General features: G+C 39.8%; 1 protein-coding gene across 1 annotated transcript in view; it reads left to right on the top strand.

The window, feature by feature from the left end:
* AMPH (amphiphysin) overlaps positions 1-25,126 on the top strand; it is a gene marked incomplete at its 5' end in the record, with an annotated part of 128,057 nt that overhangs the window by 77,534 nt on the left and 25,397 nt on the right. Inside the window, 10 exons of the mRNA XM_081996282.1 lie at positions 3,785-3,879; positions 6,474-6,569; positions 7,913-8,020; positions 8,414-8,499; positions 10,446-10,521; positions 11,432-11,514; positions 14,132-14,270; positions 15,759-15,887; positions 21,518-21,625; positions 24,593-24,616. Of these exons, the coding sequence (XP_081852408.1) occupies positions 3,785-3,879; positions 6,474-6,569; positions 7,913-8,020; positions 8,414-8,499; positions 10,446-10,521; positions 11,432-11,514; positions 14,132-14,270; positions 15,759-15,887; positions 21,518-21,625; positions 24,593-24,616 (944 nt within the window). The remainder of the gene's footprint in view (positions 1-3,784; positions 3,880-6,473; positions 6,570-7,912; positions 8,021-8,413; positions 8,500-10,445; positions 10,522-11,431; positions 11,515-14,131; positions 14,271-15,758; positions 15,888-21,517; positions 21,626-24,592; positions 24,617-25,126) is intronic.

The following is a 25,126-nucleotide window of genomic DNA, read 5'->3' on the forward strand; positions in this document are numbered from 1 at the left end:
AAGCACCATTCTTTTCAGGTGGCTTAACACAGTGAGAAATAATAGCTGGTCTATAGGAAGCGAAGGGGAGGTTCTGAAGGGCTGTAGGCAGTTTTGCTGTCTAGTTGTCAGTCTGTGGCTGACAGAACTGCACATATCATCCAAACACACAAATCTTAAAATCAATCATGTAGTTTTTTAGAAGCAATAAAACTATTCATCGTCTTCCTGTAAAATTTTGTAACGAATGATGAATTGTTCCAGTGGAAACTCTAATGGGTAACTAGCAATAACAGATACAACCCTTACGGCAGGATAGATCATTTCCCTGGAGAACCACACATGAAGCTTTCTTTCCCCACTCAAAGGATTAAATGTTAAGAGCCAGACCAAGGTGCCTCACTCCATCAGGAAAATGGAATTTTCTCAATGATTCAGCCTAGATTTTCCTGCTGGGGAATGAGGAAACCCCACAGTATATGGGTCCTATGGCCAACGTGGAGTCCCAGGCTCAATGTTCATGGGAGCTTGAGTACATTGGTATTGTGATGGCAAAGAGTCACCTACCCTCTGCTGACTCCAGGGTCCTTTGGGGTTCCAGGGACATGGGCTTTTTCCCACAGAAAGGGGGAAGATTTCATGCAAGAGCCTCAGACCTCAGAAACTGGATTATTTAGCATCATTTTTCCTAAGCGATTCAATTATTTTGTCATTTGTAGTTATTTAATAAAGTGACCCAATTACCAAGAAGCAGCAGTACTAAATGAAACAATTGATATTAAACATAAATTTCTAATTGTTCATCAACGGTAAGAATTCTTTTCACATTTCATAGTACTTTAATGACTTGCTTTAGACAATTCATCTTTCTCAGTGATAGCAGCTAAAAACAGCAGAGAGAGACAGCCTGTAGTCTATGGCTGACACTAATCCTCTTAACTTTAGTGCTGAATAATGCATAAAAGGTATCAGTGCATAAGAAATAATTCTATGTGAAAACCAACCAAATAAAAAATCATTGGATGTTGTAAGTTTATGCCCACAAGCATGAAAAAGAATGAGAAGCCACCGGATTGGTATTTACCTATGCACTCATTTGGGGTATTGTAGTAAAGCTAGTCTAGATGCAGTAGGAGGGGAGTAGGATGGATGATCCTGGCTTGTGGAAATTTTAGACTGAAGTCCCCAACTGAAGAAACCAACTACTGTAATTCCCACTTGCCTCGCACTGCAGCTGGATTTGACTGACGTTTTTTACAGGGACATGGCAGAACGAAGGATTTCCAGATTCTCAGAACTGAAATAAGTGTAAAAGTGCAACTTTGATATGACTCAAGCGTGGGATATTAAGCTAATATTTAATATTAAGATATTATTCTCTTAAGCAGGTATATGCCTGACTCCTGTAGTATTTAAAAAAGAAAGTCTGCATAGGAAAAGGTGCTCTGCCCACGCCTGGTCTGTGGCTGAGCTGATTGCAAGCTGCGGGAGGGATTAGCAAGCTGTGCTAGCCTGCCTGCCGCAGGGGCGTACGTGGCCGGTTTAGCACTCAGCATGCCTAAGGGCAGAAGTTCAGGTATCAGAAAGGATCAAGCGCGAGCAGGGATGCACAAACCTTCCTGGTCTGTGCGTTCGCCGTGAGTGGACAGAAGCAGCCTTCTTAAGCACGGTGATACTGGTTTTGCATTGCCTCCAGAGCTGGTTAATTTGTAGTGGCATTAAAGATTTTAAATGAGTCCTGCCTGGGAAAATATGTGAAGATCATCTGTATTTTGCTGTAATCTGCCATATTCTAGGGAAAAAAAATTCAGGAACCCTTTCTTAGCTGGTGATACATCATCCTAAGCATTAACAGTGAAGGAGAAAAGGAAGAAATGTGTCTTAAGTTCTTGTGCTACACCAGTTCTCTGAGCTGAGCTCTGTCATTAAAAAGCACCCCCAAGACAATCCCTGAAGAGATCAAATATTCTGTTTTGGCTTGGCACCTTTTGATTTAAGAGTGAAAGCTTGTGCTCTCTGAACACCAGGATTTCCTTTGTTCTCCCTCTTTCCCACTCCATTGTGTCCCTTGAGCCCAAGGTCTGAGAACAGCCATCTACTTTCAACTTTTTCAGTATCTTTTTTCCTATTCTACCCATTCCATAGACGACCATTTTTCTATTAGGAAGTGTGCATTACTGCGTTTATTTTCCTGTCATATCTCAAGTGTGTGTTTTGGAGTGCCTGCTGGAATAGCTACTGACTAGGTCAAGTCTGCTTTTCTAGACATTCAAGTTTCAAATGAATTCTTCTCTTCCACTCCTGAACATTTCTTTGTGCAGAAAACAGAAATATCGATGTTATTCCTAAATTCAGCCACTGAGCGATTAAATCTGAAGATCACACTAGAGGTATTTTCAAGACAGCACAGATGTGCTGCAGCAAACAGACTTTGGCTAGAGAAAAAAGGTGTTTTTTAACAAACAAGATAATGCTAGGTAAAAAAAAATAACACTTGTTCAGATTTTGCAAAGAAGTTGAAATAAAATATGAAATGAAATAAAATGTCATTTTAAAATTATTGATTCTGAACTGACTCTTAGCATGTTAGATATGTTAGGTGACATCAGTCTAGTTTCACTGGATTCAGAATGATATTCAACATCTGATGTATTGGTGTTCCATCAAAATGGAAAGGCAAGCCCCAGTGCCTTCACTGAGGGCAGTAATTTATCCACTGATCTCACTGAAGATAGATTTAGGCTCTTTCTCACAATATCATTGAAACTACTTTACATTTAAGCCAGTTCCTCTGTGTATTTCAGAGTGATAACCATCAGTTGTCCCTGTTCTTGTTTCACCTGTGGTAGCAAGAGCTCCAAAGGTGACTGATGTAGTTTGGCTCAGCGCACTTCTCTGTAGACAGCACCCTGCTGCAAGCATAAATAAGTGCTAGGCTCCACATACTTCTAAACCTACTGGGTGAGCATACAAAATAATCATTCTTCATAAAACCGGGTCCATTACAGCACTCTCACCATGTTCAGGCATCTCTTTTCCCTAGGCACTCTTTCAGCTCCTGCCATTCCTTTGCTTCATTATGAACATACCTTTAGGTCACCATCGTTATTGTGGGCATAAGAATAACAAACTCAGCCACTCTTACTTTACATGTGAAAGCTCCTGAGACTTAAGTATTTCTGAAAACAAGGAAACAGAGAAGCCTTGAGATATGTTCTACCTCCCCATTCTGGGGAGCGCTTTTGTTTAGCACAGACCTCTTCTAGCTTTTCTCCGAAGTCCATTTTTATAGCCAGCAATTCCCATAAATCTCTGCCATTCTAACTGTACCACCCTGGAAATGCCTCCTCTTTCACACAGGTTGGCATAGTACTCGTTATGGACAAGGTAGGAAACTGTTCTGTAGGGTGGGAGAGCTGAGAATAACCAAAGGCAGGTCACTATTTGATTGTCTTTTCCGTGATAGTCTTTCAGTTGGGTATTACATGTCTTTAGCAGGCAGGACTACCCTCTGAGTTGTTATTCATGTTCAGATATCTTTAGTCCAGAATAGAAAATGGAATCCCTAATCTGACAGAAATGTTTTTTCTGCATATACATATGGGTTAATCCTTCTATGAGGGACATTTCTCATTAATCTGGGGCAGCTGGGTGAAAAGAAAGGTTTTGTTTCAGCTCTTGAAAACAAAATTCTAAACATGCCAGGGGGAATAGTATAGTGAATACATGTGGGTCAAAATAAAGATATTTAGCAACTGTTCCTTGTAGTTTGCAGTTATATTTTCCTCCTCCTGTCTAATTACAGGGATGCAAGATGCCTCAAAGAAGCTTACAGAGTCTCTACATGAAGTGTATGAGCCAGATTGGTACGGACGAGAAGATGTGAAAATGATTGGAGAGGTAAGATGTGTGGAAAGAGGAAAAAAAGTACTTTGCCTGCCAATGGATTAATCTGAGCTGATGAGGAGAAGCGCACATCTGAAATTTCCCTTAATTCTTCATTGCATGTTAAATCCTGTTTTCTGAGCATAGAAATTATTGGTCTTGTGAAATGCACCTCCTGCTGACCAGATACCGCATTTGCAATGTCTGTTTTAGGCACTAGCTGACGCAAGCTCCCACTGAGCTCAACATCAGCATGAGCAGAATTGGTCCCAGTAGCAACTGATTGACAATTTTGTACAAGATATCTTACAGGCAGTTTTACAGTTGGGAACCTCAATTCAATTGAATGTTAAAAATTACCAAATCTGCATATCCTCGTGTGCTATATAACAATTTGAGCCGGTGTTGCTAAACAGGGTATCCGATAGGACACTCACCTCTCTCTGACAAGAATCTGGAATTTAAGGGCAAATTAGACTGCAGGGCACTATTCATTTTAGCCTTTTTAGCTTCCTCCAGTGATTAGAGAAGATAAGCTTTTCTAGAGGACACTGCAGGAATTTGACTTGAGGTGCTCTGAATTGCCTGCTTAAATAAACAGCCTTTGTTCTGGGGGAAGTCTGTCAGCAAATGTGCTGGTGGTGACGAGAAAGTGCAAACTGTTATCAGTGCAGCTTTTAACTACCCGGCATTCAGTTTACAAGGCCTCCTGGATAATATAACTGGAAGACAGAGCAGTCTTCCTAAATCTACATAGATTGCTTTTCTCCTCTATGGCTGCCTTCCTCTACCATTCCCTGCTGCTGAAGGCAAGACAGGGTTTTGGTTTTAAAAGCATCCAACTTCCAAACTGTATAAGTTAAGATACCGTACCATTTCCATTTTTTTAGATTAAACACTTGGAAGATCTCGTGCTGCATCTTGCTGTATCACCTCATCTTGTATCTGTAGACTATTAGATTTTACACTCAGAAATTTGTAATTGTGTGTGAAAGGACAAAAATTTGGCTCTTAATCTCTGTTAGATATAGGGATAAATGTTAGATGTGTCTTCTTAATAGGAGACTCATGTGGACAATATTACAAAATCTCTGCTACTGATTTTTTTTCCTATATAATCACAAATGTACATTTATTCATCCCTCAGCCTGGGGTAAAAAGGTATGATATATTTGTGCAGTCCGGCATATAAGTGATCATTCCAAAAGGGATCCCCCTAAATGACCTTATTCTGTATGATAGGAAAGATGATGGCTTAAAGGATTCTTCAGCAATGTTTTTTGAGCCCATTAGCTTTCAGGAAACCTTCATGGTTTTAATTTGTCCAAAGTACGTATCAGCAAGATACAAAGGCAAATGCACAAGACTGGCAGTTGCTTGCTATGATCTAACACTGTGCTGCTCTGTAGACCACTGTGATTAAATATTGTGTTAATTTCTTATGAAGTATTTCTTTTAAGCATGATTAATAGATTGTATTCCTTAGGGACTCTGTTAGGGTAGGAAATGAATGAACGGAATGCTGGCATCACACAGTGTTTATAGCATGCCCTATAGTAGCTGGTGATAAAACGAACACTAGGGAATAGCTTTCCTGACTTGCCAGTGAGGATAACAGCCCTGCTGGCCCCCTTTAGACTCCCTCCCATCAAAGGTGGGTGTTCAGTGATTTTTGAAATGTGCAAAGAAATGGGGGATCAGAATGTTTAACACGTGCTAATGACTTGTTCAGCTGAGAACCTGGGACCTCGAGCACTGTGTCTCTATGTAACAAGATTTGCTGCTGGCAAGGAATCTCACCCTGCTCCCCATGGGGTCCTTGTCACATCAGCTGCATTAAGGTGTTCTTAAAAAACAGAAAACTACAAGGGGTGTCTCTTGGTGACTACCCCAGAGCTGCAAAGGGGACTGGGGAAAATCACTGTAGTTTCGGGGGGGGAATATTGTTTATTTTGCCTGCTGATGTTGACATGTTTCATATCTGGCATCCCAGTTCTCTAGCAGTGTGAGGTAGAGTTCTTGCCTGTGCATCAACCGTTTCGTCAAAAGTACCTTAATGGCACAAAAAGTATGTGATGGAAAAACCTTTCTTAGGTTAGGTCCCCACAGCTTTTATTTTTAAAATGACCAAGCAAAGCTAAGCTTACAAATCCTTGTAATTGATGGGAAACCCACTTTATTTTTTCCTTTATTTTATTTACACTTCTATTTTTAATTGTACTTGTTTTCTCTATAAGGTTCATCATCAGTGAACATACTTAGGCATAAGAACCAGGGCAGCTTCAGGTTCTGCATTGTTGACCCTCAGGGACCTGAAACCCTGAGGAAGACCTTGAATCTGTGATATCCTTATTTTCACATAGCAGTTACTATTTGAAATAATGAAAACACAAGCTAGTTATTAAGCTAAATCTTCTTTTGTTGTGAATGAGAACTTGCAATGTTAAGGTATTCCTTTTCATTTACCTTATAAGTGCACCGATTTATTGCCATAAAGAACATTTTAGAACTTCAGAAAGATTAATCTTTACCAATTACATTTGTGTTTTTCCTAGGTTTGGAGTGGAATTAAACTACTAAGTGCATTTTTCCCTTTTCTACCTTTACAGAAATGTGATGAACTTTGGGAAGACTTTCATCAAAAACTGGTGGATGGGTCGTTGTTGACCTTGGATACATATCTAGGACAATTTCCTGATATCAAAGTATAGTAATGATTTCCTATAAAGGACAACTTGTAAAATTACTGTTAAGTCATAAAATAATTAGAAAATGACATTACAAGCAAAGAAAAATAAGAAAAAGGGGGGAGGTGGAAGTCATTCTTCTCTGCAATGTAGAAGATGTTGTTCTGTAAGTAAATCCCTGACATTAGGCTGCACTGATTTTCCAAGGGAACAAAAATATTTTTCACTCATGTAGTACTTGGAAGTAAATTAGCATTTGTAGATTAAAAAATATGGGTTTTTTTCCTGCTCCTATTTATTTGGTATGAGATAATTCTCACCAACTTCAACAAGGACACGTTAGGTTCTTCAGCTGTTAAAATGACAGGCAAATTACAACATGAAAAGCGGGCCTTTTGTTATTGGCTAGATACAGTGGGTGTCTGAAGATCTTTCTCTTAACTAAGCCATGGTTCCTGTCTTTTAATTAGTTATAAAAAGATGTTATAATACACATCAGGAGAGACTGTTACGCAGATTCTAGCCTGTCACAGATGCTTGTCCAGTGTACAGTCCAGAGACATGGTTGCTAAATGAAATGTGTGAGGATAAAGAATCATTAGAGGCGAAAGGTAGATACTTTTTATATTTGAGTATGGTCATACCTGGAAATTCTTTGTGATGGGTTATAACTGAGTAGGTATCACACAGTCACACCTTTTGTCTTTTACATCAGGGACTGAAATAAAAATAATTCAAAAAACCTCAACTTTACTGATGTTAAGTCTCAGACGTGCTTGCAAATCGTACTGCCCTTATGCTCTCTCAGCATGTGGAATTTGCATATAATATGTAGCTTTGTAAAGTCAAAGGACTTTTGTTTTAAAAAAATTACAGCAGGTAAATTAGAATTCCTGTCGTATGTTGAACTTGGTTATCTCAGTTATGTGTCAGAGCAACTATACTGAGAAGTATATTTTAAGCATTTTTCCAACTTTAGAAGAAAATTACATTAATTATTTATTAAGTTTGCACGCTGTACGTATAAGGGAAAAAGATGGTGTTACCGTGAATTTAACAGATTCACTTATTCTGGAGAATGAGACAAGTCTTGCATAATATTGATATCTCCATTCCAAGGCCTCTAAGCCCTACACCCACAAAAAACCCTTCCAAACTATCTGTAAATGGGTTCCTTATTTAAAAGAAGATGATTAGTTTGTCTTTTTTACTGTGTACACGTTTCTTCATGATATAGTAATTCAGATATGAACAGTAGATAAGGGAGAATAAAAGTATGTCCAAAACTTAAATGACAGCATAGGTAAAATAGCTTTTAAAAAAGTGCTATTTGTGCTGACTTCATTTCCACCCCTGTACAGACTCGCATTGCAAAACGAAGCAGAAAACTAGTGGACTACGACAGTGCAAGGCATCATCTAGAAGCCCTGCAGAGCTCAAAAAGAAAAGATGAAGGCAGAATTACCAAGGTAGGGCAATCGGAAGGATGCTGGCAGAAGACTTAGGGAGCTCGGGTGGTATTTGTTTCTGTGTGGAGAAAGAGCACAAAGTTTCTCTTCTTCCTCCCTCAGAAATGGAAACAATGATATCCTTAAGCATATATGTGTATTGAGTATTTTAGTGCATGTGGAGGGCATGCTCAGCCTCTTTCAGGAATGAGTCTCGTTTGAGCCCTAACTTTCTCTCTTGTGTGACTGAGGGGACAGTAAGTCCTGTGTTGGCCTGCCATGGTGTGGGACTGGGTCACGTCCTTTGTTAATAAAAATTGTAAAAGACCCACAAAAAAATGCACAAAAATAATTTTGGCAGGTTTTGCTATGTTATAGTGATTGCAGAAGTCACGTTGTTTCATTTTGGTTTAGGCAGAAGAAGAATTTCAAAAAGCACAGAAAGTGTTCGAAGAGTTTAACACTGATTTACAAGAAGAGTTGCCATCTCTGTGGTCACGGTAAGCCTAGGCAGATGTAGTAGGAAGGCTTGAAGGGGAATTAAGGAAAGGGAACGAGAGGATTTTAAGGAGATGAGAGAAAACGGTTTGCTGATTCCTTGAGGATCCCATCCATTATCTTTTTGAAATATAATAAAAGGAAAAATGCCTGCAATTGATCCAAAATTATACTTATTATAAGTGTGTTTATGCTTATTTCTTTCAGTGTGTCTTGGCACTTAAGATTCATTATCATATCTTCATTCTGAGGTGCAAAACGATCTCCATTTTATGGGTAAAGAACTGTGTCAGAGCACAGAACAGCAGATCGGGACTGCGACCCACTGCTTCCATAACCTTTCTCAGACACCTTGGTGGTGGACACCTGATCCTTTAAAGAAAAAAAAAGCCACTTATTAATAAAAAGGATCAAATGTTTCCACTGTCAAAAGTAACTGTACAGAGCAGCTACATTCTTTTCTAGATTCGCAATGGGTCTAGCTATAGGTAATTTTTCTGTAAAAGGTATTGAAACAAAGAACCTTAGAAATGTATAAAGATTTTATGACAATTGTTATTTCCCAGTTCCTATACGGTGCTACCAAAGCAGTAAAAGAAGGGAAAAACAACATTATAACTACATCAGAATATACATTTTATAGTTTTGCACTATGATGTAAAAGCATTTGATGGCATAGCTCATTCATTTAAGATGTTTAATCATGAATTGTGTTTATGCAGAAAATGCAGACATAATGAATGGGAGAACAAAAGCAGTAGAAAAATAAGCATCTCATTAGTGTGCTATGTTCTTTAACAAATGACAGTCTGGAGTGAAAATGTGTTGTGAGTCACTGAAGTATCCTTTGTCTTCTCTGCCTTCTAAATTAATTCCTGTTAAATTCCAGATCAATAGAGGGTTTTCTTGCTGTGTTTCTGCCTATTTCAGTTGAAAAGCTTCTTAGCACTTCAAGATATTTATTTTATGGGCTTACTAAAACTACATATGAATTATTTAGAGTAAGGGCCCTTTTATTTCAATATGTGTGTTTCCCACTAACTAGTCTCAGGCAAAGGTAGAATTTAATTTGAGCAATAGGCATAATTTAGAAAGCAATTGCTTTCGGAGTAATTTTTTTTTTAGTTATTACGATTCTTCAGGAAGGAAGTAATCCATTGAGTTGACATTTTGCAGGCTTATTCTTATGCCAAAGGTGATGTTTGTTAATAAAAGTTTGGAGAAATTACACATGAAAGTTTTAAATAGGAAAAAGAATAATTCAAAACCTAAGAAAGCAACTGCTACTTTTGAAGTGTACAAGAGGTATGTAATCACTGGTCCCAAGCAAGCAGATGTTTGACTGCATGTGCAAAAACGTCTAGTCTACAGTAGAAATTATTTTCTCTTGCACACACGCGCATGTATTTCAGGGCTGATTTCTTTAAGGAGGGCTGAGCATGGGACACCCACCTCCAGGCCATGCTGAGCTCTATACTGTAAAGCTGCCTCCATATGCGCGCGTGTCGCATAGGTGCTGCGACAGCATCTAGGGCGCAGGCGCTCGCAGTGCCGGAGCGGTAGCTCTCTCCTTTCGGTTGCCTGCTGTCTGGTGGGAGACAGGGTACCCAGAGCACCTTGCCTTCCATGTGCTTTGACACACTCATGCCAAATCCTTTTCCAGTCTTCCCTTTCTCTAAAACGAGCTGAAGCCTGCCTCTGTGGAGTGGTCTCAAATTGGTTCACTCTGTGCCGTGGGAAATATGATGGTTCTTAACACAAACAGAAATAATCATGAACAAACAAACATGTCTGAAATTTTGATATTTGATCCAATTATTTGCTTTGCTGAGAATAATAGTCAAGAATGTTGCTTGTAGTCTGGGAAAAAAGTAATTAATTTGCCTTTGTGGCCCTCCCACCCCTATCTTTTATTCTCTTTTTCCTTTCTTTGTGCCATCCTCTGTAGACGAGTTGGCTTCTATGTGAACACCTTCAAAAATGTATCCAGCCTCGAAGCCAAGTTTCACAAGGAAATAGCTTTAGTGAGTAAAAATTAATATCTCATGTATAATGGCTTATGTGATATCCACAACAGCAAGCAAATGTCTTGTAGTGCAGCAGTAAAAATCTAGCAGAGGCATGCATGAGAATTTGCCTTAGACCCAGATTTGTAGCATAACCTCTGTATTAGTTTCTGCTTGCCTTTTTTGTACTCTCCTTAAGTAAAAGGCAGCCCATAGAATTTTGGACTCCAGTGCATTGTCAGTTGTAGCACTAAATTCACTTTCTATTTTGATAACTTCTCCATTCTTTTAGCATACTGTTGCCTTCAGTATTTTTTCCATATCCAATTGCTAAGCATCTTATTGCTTTCATCAGTATGAGAAAAACATGTCAAGTGTTCCCTTCAAGACTGCTATATATATTGTCAGCAATGCAACATTATTTCTGTGCCTGTTAGGCAAATCGAGCAGTTTCAGTGAGGATCTTTGGAATGTGCCTTGCTAAATGGTAGTGTACTATCTAGAGTAACCTGTTTAATAGGAACCAAAATTGTTTGGAAAACCCGCTTGACTGAAGTCCCACATAAATTGTGGTTAGGTTTTTGAGGGGAAAACATGAATCTTCTTGGCTACCCATATTGCTTTAAACTTTAGACGTCCTCCTTCATCAGAGATCAGGCAGCAGTCAGTCACGCTTACAAACTTGTTCTCTGAAAACCAGCTTATGTTTTTGAAGACATGTCTTTGATTCTATGGATTTTTGTAGGTTTCCACTTAGGTTTTTGATATACGTGGCACTGAGTATTTTTGGAAGGATCTATATGCTATTTTAAAGTTATCAGATTATATATTTTCAGGTTATCAGTTATCAGACCAGATTTATCACCTGTGTTTTTAATCATGACTACAGTGCTTCATATAAACTCAGGCAAGTGTTTTGTTTTCTCAGCTATGTCACAAACTATATGAAGTGATGACGAAGCTGGGAGATCAGCACGCAGACAAGGCCTTCACCATTCAAGGGGCACCAAGGTGAATTTACTGCTTTTTTTAATGACTTGCATTGCCGTAGGCTTTGTGGGTTTCAGCGTATGTAGTAATCACCTATAACATGTGTAGCGATTGCTGCACAACGCGGTCTCTGGGTCCGTTCATTCAGGATGGTAGATGAAGGTACCTTGGATGACATTCTTCTCCACGTGAGTGAAGGTGCAAAACTTCCTTCATCACCCACTTATTTTTCCTTTCAAAAAAAGAGTAAAGGCCAGATTCTAAGCTGTTGCAATTTAGCCTAGTTCATTGTAGAATGTTACACCAATTTGCACCAGCTAAGTATAGAGCTCATTTATTCTTAGTTTACAGCAATGTTGCTATCTCTTATAATTTTTTTAAAGCTTTAAAATATTTAGATGTGTTTTTAACTCCTAAAAGCATATGATTAGGTGAGAATCCCAACCTTTGTAAGTCAGCTTTTATCTCTTCTGCTCATGTGGAAAAGTCAAGAAATGTGGTCTGAGGGTGCATCATAAAAGCTGAAGTAAAAAGAAGGTCACAAAATACCATATTTTTAATGACTTTCAAGATAAACGTTGTCTTAAAATAAAAACACAAGCAAAGAAAGTTTAAGATCAGCTGGTGCTTTATTAAGGTCAGTGGATGCCAGTGCAGTATTTCTGATTTTTTGCTTGCAACAAATGTAGCCTTTCTGCCCTATTCTGATCTCTTGGTACTGTAATAGCGATAGGCAGGAGAGGTTGAAATTATAAAACAGTGAGACTTACAAAAACACAATGATATTTAGAGTGAATACATAAATCCCGAGTTTCCAGCCCATCCCAGCTCATCAGAAGCAATCAGAACAATGTTATAGCTACTGCTAATTTGCCCTCAAACTGGACTCAGATTAGCAACAATTAAGACTGACCGAACAATATAACATCTGCCCCAAACATATGGCTGATATTTCTATATTTGTTTTGATCTCATTTGGGAAGAATAAAGAATGAAATATTGAACTTTCTGTTCTAATGCAAAATTCAGAACTACTTTATTAAGAACACGTCCAAAATTTTTGTTTTGGATTAGTTCAGTGTTAATCCATGCTCATTTATAATTACACACTGCATCCAGAGTTATTAGATCATGCATCACCGCTTACAGCCCCTTTAGGATGGACTCACGAGCTGGACTATGTTTCTATAAAGGATTTGTAAAATACTTTTATGGGATGAGAAGTAATGTAATGTTGGAAAACTTCAAGCAGTTTTTGTCACAAACAGATATTTTGTCCACCTGTGTCTCCTAGACCACGTTCAGCATGCGCATGCTCATTCCCACTGAATTACTTGTTCCGTCAATGAGAGAAAAAACTAACAATTATTGCTGCAAATGAGTAGACATAGGTTAATGCAGTGTGATCTACTTCACTTATTTTTAAAATGCTTTTTAAGAATACATTATTTTAAAAATTTTTTAAATGGTTTTTAAAATACTTTTTTTTTAGTTACCACATTACTCTCTTTTGCTGTACTGTTCACAGAGCCTTGCGTGAAAATCTGGATAGATTTTTGACTTCTATTATTAGTTACGATGCTCTAAAAAACTACTCAGGAGTGGGTCTTTGTAAGATAAAACAGCTTTCCTTTTTAGATGCTTGAGAAGTAGATACTAGACAAGTACAGTATCTAATCTTTCTTTTTAAGAACTGCATAAAAAGAAACATCTTAAAAACTTGTATGCTACTGAATACTCTATCCTGAAGGCAAATATTGTACTTGGGAAAGAAATTTCTTAATAACTGCTTATTTTTTCTTTTTTAATATTTCCACAGAAAGAGGTGGTGAGTGTAAGCTCAGTCTGTCCTTTCCAAAGAACGAATTTTTCTTGCGTTAGCATTAGGAACATGTTTATGGTGTGGTCTCCTCAATCAGGTAGTGCTTCTGTTCTCCCTGAAGATGTGTAGGAGTTGCTCTTCTCTTACCAAGTACTGTGGTCGTTGAGTGCTGTAGTTTATAGCCTCCCCGAGTTGTAAGCTTTCAGCATTTCTAGGTAGCTGAATATGTCTCAGTGTTTGCACCAGGTCCTTGCATGGGAAGGGCAGATCCTTTCCCATGACTTCATCAGATCTTTTCTTAGTATCAGCAGAGCTCTGCTGAAGCTGCTTGACTACTGCTTGTTTATAGTTGTGGTGAGTCCTCCCTCTAAATAGTGATATCCATATAATAATCTTGGTTGTGTTTTGTTTTATTGGAACCTTTCTGAATTTGCTGAGCCTTTAAGATTATTTGCATTATTCATTCTTACACCTTCTCCTGGGGTTTTTGTCTTCAGAGCATTTTATTCTGAGAACTGTGTGAAGCGAAGACAATAATTCCATCTCACATTTTATCATAGTTACAAACTTATACATGAAACATTATTTCAAATACAAGATCTGAAAAAATGCAGGTACTCTGTTTCCCTCAAGTTATAATGATCAGGTAAACACATGTTCCAAAAATCGAGATCACTCAAAATTATAACTTTAAATTACTGCATTTTATGGCCACTGGCATTACATCAGCGATGCAGTTCAACTATTGCGTCAAATTGTCAAGGTAATAAGTCAGCACAATATGTATGTCCTTGCCATTGCTTTGCTTCTGTCTAGTGATTCAGGTCCACTCCGCATTGCAAAAACACCGTCACCGCCGGAGGAGGTCTCTCCCCTGCCTAGCCCTACTGCTAGTCCCAACCATATGCTGGCACCAGCATCTCCGGCACCAGCCCGGCCTAAGTCACCCACACAGGTAAGCGCAAACCTAACAGGAGAAGGTGGCCTGTTGTCCAGTAAAAGAGAGCTGAGATGGTGTATGTAGTGGATTTTTCATCTAGGCAGTGACTGAGAAATGGCAGGGACACCACTGGCTCCACTGATCTCTGTTCTGTTCTTCGTTGTTCATCCCTGTGTCACAAGCACGGGTGGAAAGTGGTTTTTATATAAGGTGGAGTGAAGAAAATTAAAGGTGCCTGGTGAATGGGGGGACTTGTGGTGACACAGCAAAACACTTAAAAGTTGCATAGTCTCTAAGGATCTGTAATCCCGCAGTGATAGTCTAAAAAAACCTATTTCTGAAACCTCCTCATGAATTTCGGTACATATATATTGCTGCTCTTCATTCATGTTCGAATTTATGCCTACCTTGGAAAAAAATGAGCCAGTGAGTATCACTGGTCTGGCCAGTGTGGATTTCCCTCTAAAACAGTAAATAATAGAGCTAGCTTAAATACCACTGTGATAATTACTGATAATTAAAGGCTTATTGGTTGTTATTAACGCTGAATTGAGAAGGTTGGTGCTGTTTGAGTCATTTCTATTCTCACCAGTACTGGTGAAATAAGAATCAGTTTCATGAAAGGCGTCATCTGCAGCGTAAGAGTTGTACATGATACTTCATGAACATAATCAAACACAAAACTTGTTACTGACATTTTCAGAATGGGGGATAGCTGCTGTACTGGTTGCTGTTTCTATGGGGGGAACACATCAGAAGAAACTTAGTTTTGCATTTGATCACATGTGAGCACACTTGTTTTCTCTGGTCTCCTAAAATGTGACACCTCATTGCCTAAATATTCATCTGATACAAATCAGTGTAGTCTTACTGGTGACAGTGGTGTTATGTCACTATACCACCTTGGGATTTTTTCTTGATATCTTGACAGATTTTAAAATTACACAATAATATTTGGTATTATTCCAAGCAATTAGTTTGTCATATGAATCTCTGGAGAGCAGAGGGAGTTAGTAACCTAAGCATCTGTGAAGTCCTGTGGTTCCCAGAGATTATATGCTCTTAGCATTAAATGAGCTTTAAACAGGTGGGCAGGGACAAAATCCCAAAGCAAATGGGAATGAATTTAAGAAGCCAAAAAGCTGCAGAGGCCTCGTTCTGTGCAGCATTGCCCTTCCAACTATTGGCTGCATGGGAGGGGAAGTGTCTTGCACTGTGTGCCCATCACAGCAGAAAAAAATCAGCCAAGAAATGCTTTTGTATGAAATCTTAAACCTTGAGTTGGAATGAGTTTGAAACATACAGTTGTTTTGCTTTTCCCACAATGCTTTTTTCAAGGCATTTGGTGGTGAACAACCGAACAATTCCTTTCAACCCGTGGTTTATTCCCACATTTAAGGTGAAGCAGCAGAGATAAAAACCTAACACAAATTGTTTAGGTCTAGCTTAAAGCTCTTTCTTTTATCCCTGAAATAGTCTGTGACATTTTTGCTGTCTGCCTAGCTGAGGAAAGGTCCACCAGTCCCACCACTGCCTAAGCTCACGCCCACCAAGGAGTTGCAACAGGAGAACATCATTAACTTCTTCGATGACAACTTTGTCCCAGAAATCAATGTGACGACCCCATCACAGGTAAGCTGCAGAGGATGGTGTGTGGGTCCAACTTGCAATCACCCTGAGTTCTCCAAGATAGTGGCCTTAGCTCTGAACTCCATGGGGAGGGAAGAGGAGGGTGCAGGTGGAAGGCAGAGGCACAATTATGATTTTATATTATCTTGGAAGGGTCACACATATGATACTTCATCTTTTAATTGGTCATGCATAATCACTCAAAAGGGCTTCCATTGCTAACATATTGAATAAAAAGAGAGATTTCCTGAGAGGCCTGACTAAAAATACTGTGAAGCGCAGCCATGTTTGAGATTTAACTGAATGCAGATTTCCTTACAAGCTAAGAGTTCATCTAAGATGCTTTTTTTTTAATCCCAAGCATCTCAAGTGACACATTACAGTGATCCTTGGTTACTTCTGTTTCTTCCATCAAAATCATAAAAAGTATTCCTTTTTCCCTTAGAGGGATTAAAAAAAAAATTGGAATTTAGGTATTTTAATCAACTTGTTGCAGGTATAAAAGACTGCTCCAGCTAGATTAATCAGTCACTTGGTTTTGACTCATAGAAACATTACTTAAACAGTAGAGGACTGAACAAAATTGCTTTTATCTCATTGTTATGAAATTATGAAATTTTTAAAAATTGCATATAACAAACAGGAAAGCCAGAGTTGTGTAAAATAAGTCTGTATAATTTGTATTCAGTTACTCAGCTTTTATGCAGTTATGGTAACTGCTGGTTGTTCAGTAATGGACCCTTTCCATTATGGTAATTACAACTCTGAAATCTGAGCCTGTGTCTGTTAGACTGGGGAGAAATATGCAGATCTGAAGCTTTATGAATTTTTGTTTTCATGTGGATTATTGTTTTTGTACTAATTCATTTGACAACACAGGAGAACGTAGGCACACAAATGAAAACCAAAATTATTTTCAAGCATTTGAACATGTGATGTTTTGTTTTCTTGTGGAGGGGAGAAAAAGGCATTGCCATCCATAGGGATCTAATTTGGAAAAGAGTAATTTATGGTTAAATCCCCGTGCAATTAAAGAATAAATGGCAGCTTCCAGCATGCAGCCACTGCTGGGCCCTCCAGCTGAAGGGAGATGGCAGGTCTGTTGCGTCATTGTACCCTGACTTCATGGGAGTTACCACTCTGGCAGCATCAGCCTTGACGTCAGTGGTAAGAGTCGGTGTAACCTGTGCTAGATGTGGCCCCTTGCATTAAATGCTGTATCCACCTAACCTTCACCTGTCAGGCCATGCAGGGAAGCAGAAATGGAACTGGTTTGCGTTTTCCATGAAGAGCTGACACTGGAACGTGGCTTTAAATGAGCGTAAGTCACATTTCCAGAATCTTTACATCCTTTCTACGAGAGATTGGTATAAAAATGGAATGGCGTAATAAAGGTGGGGCGTGCTGCTGGGAACTGAAATCTTTCCCTTGTCTGTCAAGGAAAAATTTATTTCCCTTCAGTGAGGGATTTCTCTCCTTCCCTCCTTCGCAGTCAATGACCTGGGAATGACCTAAGCTATTCCCTGGCCATCTCGCGAATGATCTGCACTTCTCCCTCCACAAAACCCACCCCCATCACTAAAGCATCCTTACAGTATCTCGGATCTCTGAGTATGTACAGACATACACAAATAGTGTGATGTAGTAGTGTTTATATCCTTCTGTAAGAGAACCAGTTACTGCAAATATATTGCATGAAAATCACAGGGAACCTGGACTTACTCTTCTTGGTGCTTACAGCATCTCCTGTACTCCCAGAGCGCTTGATGGGCAGTGTGGAGGAAGCTATCGAGCCTGCAGAGCCCTCAAATGGTGCAGGACTTCCCAAAGGACCACCACTGGTGTCTCTGGCACTGTCCTCACTCAGAGACACAAAACCAACAGGCTGATGAATAGAGCTTTGCTACTTTAGTCCCATGTTTCAGAGAGGATTATGAACAGGCCAAACACTTTTCTCCTCTGGAACACAAATAACCTGTAATTGTTGTTGTCCATAACCTTTCTTTACCAAGCAGTACTAATGCATTTGGTGCTGTGCAAGATGCTGAAAGACAATTCTGCTTGATGCTGTTGAATATTTTGGCCCTGATTCAACAAGGCAGCTCACACTTCCAGTTTATTCTTTTCCAAGAGTGGATTTAGTTACTGCTAAGTAAAAGAAAGATGTGAGAAGATGTGATATCCAGGCGACTGGATGAAAGGGTCGTTTAGAATGAGTGTGTCTTGCTTTATGTCTTGTTTTCTTCACATCACATTGCCTCCCATGTCTTTGGTGTAGTGTGCTGGGGTGTGGAGACAACCTGACACAATGTGGATATCCTTGCTGCTTTGGCTACTATATTAAAAATCAGATAACAATTTTCATGGGTGATGGTGTTTCTTTGGTTTTGGATAGCTGCTTAAACAAGATATTGCTGGTAATCCAATTACTAGTCTTCAGCTACTAGCTTGCACACTGCAGGTCTTTATAATATGCCCCCTCCAGGTACTTAACGTGGCTGAGTGTGTCCAACAGCTCTGAAGGAAATAACCCATGTCTAATGAGGTTGTTTTAAGGCTTGTACAGACTGCGTGGAAAGAAGGGGTGCCAGTTCTGGTGGTCCTCACTGGTTTCTTGTGCCTTATCCATGCCTTGTGCATACCTATCTTCTGAGAGGTACAGTCTTGCTTCTGCCACAGCCATCTCTTTCAAATGTGGCATTTATTCATGCTTTGTCATGCTATGGTGGAATTAACACAGGATGATTGGCAGGCCTTCCTGTCACAGCTTTGTCCTTTGTTGAGGGATTTCCTGAGGTTCCTGTTTCTCTTACATATCCATCTAATGTGATATCTGTTAGGCTATATGTTTATTTGGGCCTTGGCTCCTAGAGTTATGACAAGTGTTCTATTCATTTTGGTCTGAGTGTAATGGGTAATGGTAATTTTTGCAGTGATCGCTACCCTGTCACTACAGATACCTTAGCTGTCATCACGCATGGCCTAAGTGAAACTCCTATTCATTTGACTCAGTCCTCATAAATATCAACTTCATTCTTGGACCTCACTGAAAGATAATTAACTTTTCCATCTCCATCCATTTCTGATCGTATGCTAGCCGATGCTGTGTTGTTTCATCAAGCTGTATGGCCATACGAGTGCTAGTGCCTCAGGAGCGTGTGTGATGAAATCTAAATGCATCAGACAAAAGGCATGACAGAATTAATGTAATGCTGGTTACTGGTGGGCTGTTTTGGTTTTGACTTCTTAAAGTGTGAGACCGTAACATTGGCTTCAGTGTGTCAGACTAGTTATCGGTCATCACCAGTGTCCAGAAGCAGAGGCCGAGGGAAGACTATAAGACAAGGCAAGCAAAGTTGATACTCCTTATACCCACTTCCATAGTCTCCCAGCCTCCAGCCATTTGCGGTTCTGGGGCTTCCTCAACATGGTTTCTACATATTTAGTAATCATCAGCAGACAACTTTGACACAAATTGGTTCAGTCTTTTAGCACATGTAAATTTTTCACATTCACTCTACCTGATGGCAAGGAGGTCCCCAGCTGAACTCTGTGCCACATGGAGCACCACCACCTTTTCTTTAGTCCACATCTGCCCCCACTGACTTCACTGACACCCGCCTTCCTGCTTTGGAGGAGTCATGGAGCTGTCAAACCCCAGTGCCTCTCATGCTGGTGTAGACCCCACTCACATCACCCCTAGCACTCCTCTTCCAGACTGAAGAGTTCCAGATCACTCTGTCATTCCTAGCATGGGAGCTGAGGAGCTATTTGGACCACAATTTCAGGTGGCACAGAGAGGTCAGATGTCTTTGGCATATGGAAGCCATTAATTACCTACATTTGAATATCTGTTTACCAATAGTAATGCTAATTTGGAAAGTTTACACTCTTAAATGTTTTAGTAATAGAAAGGCTTTGTTTATTTATTTTACTATTATTGTCATCATTGTTGTTATCTCCTAGTTTTGCTGTTCTTACGACTGCCCTGTTGTTGTAGACTTCCCCTGGCTTACACTTTGGTCACACTCAGGACTAGGAAATTGGACTATGTGGTCTGACCCTGCGTTACCATTCTTACGTAAGATTATATGTGAATGAATAATTTCCCATGGTACCGTTTCCAGTCTGAACTCTTTTCAGTATCATTCTAATGAATACCTGTCGTGTTTTAGCCCCAACTGGCAGCTAAGCACCACGCAGCCGCTCGCTCACTCCCCCGCAGTGGGATGGGGGAGAGAATCGGAAGAGTAAAAGTGAGGAAACTCATGGTTTGAGATAAAGACAGTTTAACAAGTAAAGCAAAAGCTGCCCACGCAAGCAAAGCAAAACAAGGAATCCATTCACCACTCCCCATGGGCAGGCAGGTGTTCAGCCATCTCCAGGGAAGCAGGGCTCCATCACGTGTAATGGTTTCTTGGGAAGACCGACGCCGTAACTCCGAACGTCCCTCCACCCCTTCCTTCTTCTTCGTCCCAGCTTTATATACTGAGCATGACATCATATGGTATGGAATATCCCTTTGGCCAGCCTGGGTCAGCTGTCCTGGCCGTGTCCCCTCCCAACTTCCCGTGCATCCCCAGCCTTCTTGTTGAGCAGTCCAGCACGAGAAGCTGGACTGTCCTTGACTGCTTAGTGACAACTCAAAACATCAGCACGTTATCAACATTTTCTCATCCCAAATCCAAAACACAGCCTCACACTAGCTTCTGTGAAGAAAATTAACTCTACCCTGGCTGAAACCAGGACAATACCTTACTATCTACTTATTCTGTACATCGAAAGACAAACTTCTCTCACTCTTTAATGAATACTGCACAACTACCAGTAGGCAGTACTAGCCTTGTTACCAAAACCAAGATGCTTGCCTAGAGTATTTATCAGTAGTGATAATTAAATCTCAGCTACAGTTGCATGCTAATTAAAATTTTATGTTGAAGCATGCTAATTATTTGTTCATGTAACTTTACAGCAGGAAAGACCTGTAACCCATTGAACCAATATATATATTTATAGTGACCTCAGAGGCCTTGGCTAATTCATTAATTGCAAACAAAAAAAGGCTCTACTGTGTAATTCAGTTTTGTAAGAGCAGAGCAGTGTAGCAAGATCTAGTTACCATTATGTAAGATGTTTCCTAAAGTTTAGAGCTAAAGGCAGCATTAAATGTAAGTTGGTATTCAAGTTCGGGATTTAAATTTAATCCAAATGCATTTATGTCCTTCCATATTGGCTTTTTACTGATGTTTGTGTTTGGGGAGATATTCACTTCTTAGAATGTATGGACATTGGCTACATTTATGTAGTTTTTAATTTTGGTGTCTGTCTCAAAGCACTTTAAAAGGGCCTTCACAAGTCAAACAGTGAACACTCAGCACTTTTTCAAAAAGGCTGCAATTTGTTTAGCCTGAAAAGGCAAAGCTGCACTACAGAGAAAACAAAGGCATTGTAAGAGTGAAGCTCATAAAAATAAAAGTTACACTAAAGCTCAGGAATATCGTCAGACTTGCACCTTGCACCACAGATAGAAAGTCTCTGATATATTTTTTTTTCCTTAGGCCTGTTAATAAGTTGCTGCCCAGGACAGCTTTTGAAAGATGAGTTTTTCAAGAGTCATGTTTCTCTTCTAACAGAATGAAGTTCCTGAAGCTAAGAAGGAGGAATCTCTGCTAGATTTGGACTTCGACCCTTTCAAGCCAGAAGTTGTATCAACAGGAGTTACTCATTCACCCATGTCTCAGGTATCTTTTTGCCTTGAGGTAGGCAAAGCATATGAATGCAACGTGCTGTGTTCGGTTGCACAGATTTGCCTCGTGTACTAATGAGCAGCATAACTGCAGTGTCAGAAAAACTTCCTGAGCAGCTGTAGTCAGCCATCTATCTTTCCTCTTCAGTAACCCTGTACTTGATGATGTACTGGAAGGAGAGGAAATTGTCAGGTAGTAAAATGAGATGTCTGACAGTGAGAATGGTTACTGGTACCTTGGCCTTGACTTTGAAATCCCATAATTTTCCATCTTTAGAATAACTCTTAGTGGCAGCATTATAATTCTCCAGTGCCTGTTTTTCTGACTATTTTTCTGACCTGGCTTTGACTCTTTGTGTCTGGAAAGGTGCCTCAGGGGACCTAGGTCTCATGGAGTCAGCATGCAATTGCTTTGCTGTGATGGAGTTTCTGTACCAAGCAGTGGATATGATCTGAGTGGGTTTGCTTTTATAAATCTATTTTAGACCTAACCTCAAGGAAAATGAGAGGATGGAATAGGATGTTTCCTTGTAAGATGTTATGTTAAAGAAATTCTTCATTCTGTGGTAATGTTTGCCATGGTAGTTTCTTGCAGCGATATGAAAAAAAGAAGAGAAGTAAAAGGAAAAAAAAGGCTTATACATCAAATTGCTGATTTTCATTGGCTTACCCTAGGGGACCCGCTATTTTAAGATCCAGAACTCACCCTCACTACCCATAGGGCCAATAGCACAGTAGGGAAATTCTCCTGGCCCACAGAGCTGTAGCTCTGTGTTGTACACAGAGAAGAAAATGATATTAACACACTGTTAGCCAAACCTATTATCCCTGTGGCTACCATTAACCTGCCTTGTACTGTGAGACATGAGAAGACTAATCAGCTGTTCAGGAATGCAGCACTGGGAAAGGAATGAGAAGAGAAGAAGCTTTAAGGCTGAGATAGTCCCGGTTCTCTGCTCTTCTTTTCCTCAGTTAACTAATTTCTTATTTGGTGTGCAGTCCTAGGTATGTAATGAGATCTGTAGTGATCTCTGATGCGTTATGCACTGTCAGAAAACGAGTCTATTGTCAGCACTCCAAACATTAGCTGAAATTTCTCATTGTGGTTTGCTAGAAATGTTTACTTATAGCAGAGGCTTTGTGCGTCTTCCTTGTTATTTTTCTTGCTCCCCCTAAACAGGGAGGAGGAATGGCAAGGGAAGGGGGAAAGAAATCCCTTGGGATTCAGCAGTGACAGAAAACTCTGGCTGTGACTTCACTAACTCTATCCTTTCAAATTGTCTTGTAATAACGCTGAATAGAGCAGCGGGATCATTAAACAAAAGACATTTAACTTTTGTGACAGAGCACATTTGTCCTGGCATCATATTGTACAGATTGTAGAAGAGTTTATCAGTTTAGTGAAAGTTCAGTAGAGGTATTAGTTTAGGTATTTTTAGATGCGTATAGCTTTTGCCTCAGCCGCGGATATTTTCCCCTCAGCAAACTGCTGAAGTAGTGACCTGAAGACACTGTCACATGTGCCATGATGCCTCGGGAGGCCTGGCATGACCTCCCTGTTGACCATTTAATTAATTACCTCCCTCCACTGCCCTGCCAGGGTGTCAGACCACTGTAAGTGAGCCCCAGTCTGCCCTTCCTCACTTGCTTTTCTGTCTGTGGCTGCCTCAGAAGTGGCCTTTCTCAACGTGTCTGGCCCTCGCCTCCTTTTGCTAGCCGTGGTCTGTCTCCCCTTTCCCTCAGTTTGTTCCTTCCCCCTCGTGCTCAAAGTCTCACCAGCAATGAAAGGAAATTGAAAAAGTGAAAAATGAGCAATATCTCCTTCCATGGAAGTCAGTAGGACACCTAGGGTTTGTGCCGGTTAGCGCTGTAAGAACAGACATATCATTTTTCCTTAAAGCTTGAATGTTCAGCTAACGTTGCAGTAGCGCAAGAGGTACACTTGTGAATTACATCCACAGAAAAAGCACGTACCTGGACTTAAACCAAATTAAACTGATTGAGAAATGGCTGTTGATGTTAATTTGCTCTAAATCTGAGTGGTGAGTTATTACTGTGTCTGTTGTTTGGGAAAGCAGAAGTTGTTCACAAAGCCATTCTGTCCTTGTAAAATAAAAAGCAGGCACGTAAAGAAGCTAAATGCAGCAATCCTTTCTCTCGAGTAAATGTTAGATGTCACATTTAACATTTGCAAATATTTCAGGAACAGTTTTACATTTTACTTTATGAACGTCTTGAGTTTTTGTTTTTCATGGACTTCTACCTAGTTATGTTTTGAAGCATCTCGGGCAGCTTTTGGGATCAACCAGCAGAGTTCCTTCTTATGTGGTGGGCTATTAATAGTTGGCATGAAGTTGGCTGCTTTTCTTTCATCTGTCCATTCAGCTCTTCTGCTGAGAGGTTTGCTGAGACATTTACTACTTCACAGGCTGGACAAGAAAATGAAAACATTGGTCAACTTTTCTTGTTTTCTTTGCCAAAAAGCATGCCATTTTCCTTCCTGGTGTCGGAGTTATGAGAAGCACCACTTGTTCTCAGTGGGTAGCTGGATCATTTTTTAAAGGCTAAAAAACCTGACCTACGCAAGGTCTTTAAACCTTACACCTTGCAGAGACTCCTGTACCTGTTGAAAGCCATTCAGTCATCAACTCAGAACCTGGCTGTTACTCAAGCACGCAGCGGTGTGAGTTTGCTGCAAAGCAACGACTGCTTTGAAGTGGGAAACACCAGAATCCATCACATACTGCCCATCCTATTTAACCAAAAAAACGTATTATGCCGATAAATACCCACATACACACGCACCACACATGTGCTAAGATATAAAATATATCTGTATTATATATATGCATATAAATAAGTTCTCTCTTGTTAATTAATGCACACAGTTATGTAGCATGTTAAACATACAGTATATGAGCAGTATTTTTCTAAAGCCTCTTTTTTCTGCTTCTTTTTTCAGACGTTGCCATGGGATCTATGGACGGTAAGCCTGACATTGGGATATTTCCATGCCTCTGATTTTGTTATACACTAAAAGCAAATTTATAATGTTTTTACCAAAAGCCAAGATAAAGAATTTACAGGCTGTCACAAGCACTTTCAAGTATATGAAGCCACACACAACCACAAAAAATAATCTCTGTTGCTTGGCCTACAAAACCAAAATTATGTCAGAAATCTAGGCTAATAAGATTTGCAATCGTTACAGCTAGGTGTGTGTTGCTTTTATTCTCATGCCTGAATTACAGCTTTTAGAGGGTAGGAATGGATGCTAGTCACCTGTTTTAATTATCTGAAGGTGTAGTTCCTCAGGAGTTTAACCCAATGGACAACCATTTTCTCAAAATTCAGGAATGAAGGGAGAATTTAACTTGACTTTGTGGGCATACAGTGAACTGAAGTTATTCACAAAAGAAGCTGCTGCTTTAGGAAACTGCACGAATCCTTCCTTCTTCCTCCTGGTGCCCAGTCAGATACAGTGATCTGCAGGTAG

This window comes from Phaethon aethereus, assembly GCF_964289735.1.
Source record: "Phaethon aethereus genome assembly, chromosome: 2".
NCBI lineage: Eukaryota > Metazoa > Chordata > Aves > Phaethontiformes > Phaethontidae > Phaethon > Phaethon aethereus.